The following is a 4,615-nucleotide window of genomic DNA, read 5'->3' on the forward strand; positions in this document are numbered from 1 at the left end:
TATCTGGCAAGGCCACTGATGTCCGAACGCGTGAAACACGGAAATGGCAAAGATCAACCGATGGATGTATGCACTGAGAAAACCCCAGTTGACGCAACTCTTATGGAGCTGACAGCCAACATCGTAAAGCAGACCGACCATGTAGTGCTGAGGTAGGTGTTGAAAGAGAGTCTCGACAAGCACCAACACATAATGCTGTTTTTCGCCGGCAGATCACATATTGACGATCCATATAACACGGTCATGGCGGCAGAGAAGAGCCATCAGTGCAGTGACGGCGAAAAACTGTGTGCTAGCCTTTTCACGTGTTTCATTGGCGGCTGTAAAGCTCTTCTCGCAGCCAGCCAAAACAGACTGTGGAACCTTCAATGGACCATCATAGCCATCCTCTTCATCCGAGTCATGATCGGTTTTACTACTATCAGACGGTTTTTGGCGTTTCGGACCCTTCTTAGCCTTGCTCAGACGAATGCCCTCAACATATTCCTCCATCTTTGATGCGGTGGCATCTGATATGAAGACACTCCGAGGGTGCTCACGGGGTGGGTCAGACTGTCCTTCATTCTCTTTTTGCTTGAAGCATGCATCGACACATACAATGATATCGGGGCTGGTAATTGAATACGTCAAAAAGGTGACAGATATGGCAACGACACGACCTACACATTACCTCCAAGCCTCTGATTTGGATCTCCCCCGAAGCATAGAGGGCACCATGAACGAAGATAATCACTGGGGCGGTCACGTGGGATTGGCATTGGAAAGGGAGTCCTCAAGCCATCAGTGTCTTCCGAACGATGTCGCTTCCAGCCATTAGTGTCTTCCGAACAATGTCGCTTCCGGGAAATGGGGGTGGAAGGTGGAACTGTTGAGCTGTTGAGGGGTGTCGAGGGCCGGGGATGTCTTGCGTTCGGAAGCGCATCTTCATCCTCGATTTCAACCATGGTGACTGGGGGTGGTCGGGTGCTAGTATCTTCTGAACGATGTCGCTTCCGGGCAATGGGGGTGGAAGGTGGAACTGTTGAGCTACCGAGGGGTGTCAAGGGCCGGGGAAGTCTTGCGTTTGGGAGCGCATCTTCGAGAGGAAATTCTGGTGCTGGATTGCCTTCAACGGCGTCAACACGAGGTGGTTGTGTGGTGCGAGGAGTTGACTCGTTTAGAGAAACAACTGCTGTTGTATGAGACCCATCATTATAACCTGTGATTATCGTCCGAACATGGTAGAGGACATTGCCAACATGTTTGGTAGTAGCGTCTTGAAGTCCGTTGTACCATTTCAAGGCTTCACTAAATCGGCGGCGGAGGGAATCCTGAACTTTCGGTCAGACCAAATTCACCTACCATTAACGCAATAAATACCTGAGTAGTAAGTTTATAACCTTGACTTTGAAGAAACTCTTCAACGGTGTTGCACCATGCAGTGGCATTGGGGGAAACATGAAGAAACAGTCGGGATACAAAGTCTAGAACTCGGATATCAACAGCCAGGGACGGCGCAAATGGTGCGGAAGGAAATAATCCGCGTTGAAGCAGCTGAACTGCGGCTGGTCGACAATTGCAAAATTGGAGTTTTAGCTTTTCAAGAACTGGAGTGCACTAGTTAGTATCTCAATTGCCTTGAAAACAGGAAAGAAACATACTGCAGAAACGAACCACAATAACATCTACTGCTCTTCTGATACATTGACAGTTGTGGGTGGTGGCTATAGCGTCCTCGGGGATTGGCAGGCGAAAAGATTCTGTCGAAGAAACGAGCCGCATGTACGGCATAATGAGGCGAGGGATCACTTCTTTTTTCCAACGATTAGTTTGGTGAGAAGTCCGTTGCACGCGGGAGTGAGAATAGTGTAATCGGACGCGCTGACAAGATGCGTGAACACCTAAACAACACACACACACAAAACAGAATTACCACACTTGTTTTGTTAGAACTTAAGTAGAAGTTCGGGGAAACGTTTTTTGTATATTTTATATCACTTGTCTAAGTCTAGTAGACCTTTTTGGAACTAAAGGTATTGTTTTACGTGCGGACACAGTGTAGAATTTGAAACTTTAGTAGTCTTCGAAGGGAAACAGCTTTTATTGGGACTGTCTCGGTGTTCTGGGATTGCGCTCTAACTGTATACGAAGAAATGACAAGGAAATTGTGCTTTGTAGACTTTTATAACTCCCTTGAGTTTTTATTATGCCTCTGATGCGGTCCAAACTAGTCTTAAAGACTCCTCAAGCACGCTCACTTGGATTCCTCGGTAATAGTAGAGAGCTCTCTTACTAATTGACGAGACAACCTTACAAAAGCTTTGTGATCCCCACTTAACACACTGGTTCCGGGCACACGTTACTTATGTCTGCGAAGAAAAGTCCTTAAATTGATTACAAACTTATCCACTACCTCAGATGCTACTGGGAGTGCGACAGCTGGTCAACGCGGGGGATAATTCCTTGCGTTTCAGCCTGCGCGCGTCCTCTTTTTATACTATTCTATGTCTTCTATTTATATTTATATGTCCGTGTGTTGTCCGTGCGTTGTCCGAGAGGTCGGACGAATTAATACTGATTTTTAGTAAAGGTTTGAAGTGGCTCGATTGTGCGTGGCACAACTGAGCTGACTTCTTTTAAGTTTTCGTAGTGTTTTCTCTATTGTGGCGACGCGACGCATCAGTATTGATGCATACACGGGAATCGCCGTAAAAGGTTTTCACGATCGGTTCAGCCGAGACGAACGGTCCGCTTAGTGATTTTTCTCTCTATTATTAGATACTATGCCCGGGCCTCGGACCGCACGGCAAATCGTTCATAGTTTTTCTCTTTTGGCAGGCTTCGGAATATTTCACGAAGCTTAGTTTTCTTGGGTCAATGATGGTATTGGGCCCTCATAGGGTAGTCATATTGGCATGGAGTAACTACCCTAAGAGGGTAGGGTTAGGTGGTTGCCTGAAGTGAGTTGTATGCCAGTTCAGATATATTAAGATGCTAAAGCGCGCTGCTCGAGGGCATGATCCTGGTGGCATTACTGCAACACGTCCTGGGGAATGTGGGGTCTTGTGTCCAGCATGTCCCCAGCCAGGTAAGAATCTTCCGGAAGGATGGCAGGATGCGCCTCCCGAATTACGGTAAAGGTTTCATCAACAACTCACATAATAAATAAAACTTACTTTTCGAGAACAGATTCCTCTACTGCTTGTTTCTCGCTATTGATGCCAACTTTCGATTGAAGCGGAAGGCGGTGTCAAGTGATGAAGCAGACCCCAGCCTTCTGGATGGAAAAGCTTACTTCGTCGCAGAGAAAGACTCCAAGAACTACCTGAAGGAGTTTGGAGATCTCATCATCCAGGAGGTGAGTACTTGATGATTTCATCCTCTCCCTTCTGAATTCTTATTTTTCTGATGTAGCCCAGTACATGTTTGAATCACAATGCAGTTAATGCTGAGCGATCGTCAACTGGACTTGCTGCAACTGGTGACTGGTGTTGGCACCATTGATTGCTCAAGACATGACATCAAGCGACCAACTTCAGTCGGAGATTTACAGAAGGGCAAACGGCATGTATTGGATTCTTCTCATATTATATCATATTTGACTCATTCCTGATCAATAGATACGTCAACATGGATTACCTTTTTTTCAGTAGTCTCAAACACAGTGATGTCACAGAGATTGTCGTCTCATATGATATTGCATGTCAATGGAGCAAGAACTTGTGGAACCGAATGTCATCTTACCCTCACTGGATGCACGTCGACCATGACGGTGAGAATCAATTTCACTTCCTTGTCCCCAAGTTCCACCTCCCCACACACATCATGGCCTGTCAAACCATATTCTCATTCAACTACAACCGCAATGTGGGCCGCACCGATGGTGAGGCGCCTGAATGAGGGTGGTCACATATCAACCCCATTGCAACAAGTACACGTGAGATGGGCCCAGGCTCACGTCGAGACACCCTCGACAATCACTTCGGGGCATGGAATTGGAAAAAAACCAAATTAATGGGTGCTCTCTTTATCTCTTTATTATGGTTCGCTAAACTAACACAACAACTTACTAGGCCCAACTCTGCTTCGAAAAATTAAACTGGCTGTTGTTGGCATGAATGACCATGTCTTCCTTCATAATCAATTTGTTATCGGCATTGCGGACGACAATCTTGTTCAAAAATGGGAGAAGGAACTCATAGATTGGGAAGAAGATCATCAAAAACCCCAATACTTTCCATTCCTCCACTGATTCCTACTGGAATCCCTAGATTCCGGCTGGAATCGACAGGAATCCAACTGGAATCAACAGAAATTGAACACTAGGACTTCTGGTTAATTAATTTTGGACCCTGAATCTCCTTCTTTAGGTCAGACAAATAGAATTGTAGCACTAAATCTTTTACTAAACAAGGGCATAAGGCATCCGACTAGTTACTTACTACTACATGGATTTATTTATTTCAATCAGATTCAGAGACATTAGATTCTGCATGTTGTTCATCCAAACCCAAGTCTATGTGACTTCATGCCTATCATATTTATTGTAAGTCTAATGTAGTCAGCCAATTTATTATTATATCTTGTCCTATAATAACCTCACAAGTGTCTTCTGGGGATCCTCAGAGTCGACCGC

At 45.5% G+C, this 4,615-nt stretch overlaps 3 protein-coding genes across 3 annotated transcripts; 2 read left to right on the plus strand and 1 right to left on the minus strand.

Annotated features, from left to right (window-relative positions):
* Positions 1-213: 213 nt before the first annotated feature.
* LACBIDRAFT_304591 (uncharacterized protein) lies at positions 214-1,770 on the minus strand (the record flags this gene model as incomplete). The annotated part of the gene is made up of 4 exons (XM_001884962.1): positions 214-610; positions 664-1,310; positions 1,360-1,586; positions 1,641-1,770. 4 exons carry the CDS (start codon positions 1,768-1,770, stop codon positions 214-216), a joined length of 1,401 nt encoding a protein of 466 aa, XP_001884997.1.
* Positions 1,771-2,970: 1,200 nt separating this feature from the next.
* LACBIDRAFT_304592 (uncharacterized protein) lies at positions 2,971-3,879 on the plus strand (the record flags this gene model as incomplete). The annotated part of the gene is made up of 4 exons (XM_001884860.1): positions 2,971-3,113; positions 3,169-3,337; positions 3,422-3,543; positions 3,600-3,879. The coding sequence occupies 4 exons, from the start codon at positions 2,971-2,973 to the stop codon at positions 3,877-3,879; spliced, it is 714 nt and encodes a 237-aa protein (XP_001884895.1).
* Positions 3,880-3,921: 42 nt separating this feature from the next.
* On the plus strand, positions 3,922-4,231 carry LACBIDRAFT_304593 (uncharacterized protein; the record flags this gene model as incomplete). The annotated part of the gene is made up of 2 exons (XM_001884861.1): positions 3,922-3,997; positions 4,053-4,231. 2 exons carry the CDS (start codon positions 3,922-3,924, stop codon positions 4,229-4,231), a joined length of 255 nt encoding a protein of 84 aa, XP_001884896.1.
* Between the last annotated feature and the right edge of the window lie 384 nt (positions 4,232-4,615).

Source organism: Laccaria bicolor, genomic scaffold, assembly GCF_000143565.1.
Source record: "Laccaria bicolor S238N-H82 LACBIscaffold_28 genomic scaffold, whole genome shotgun sequence".
Taxonomy (NCBI): Eukaryota; Fungi; Basidiomycota; class Agaricomycetes; order Agaricales; family Hydnangiaceae; genus Laccaria; species Laccaria bicolor.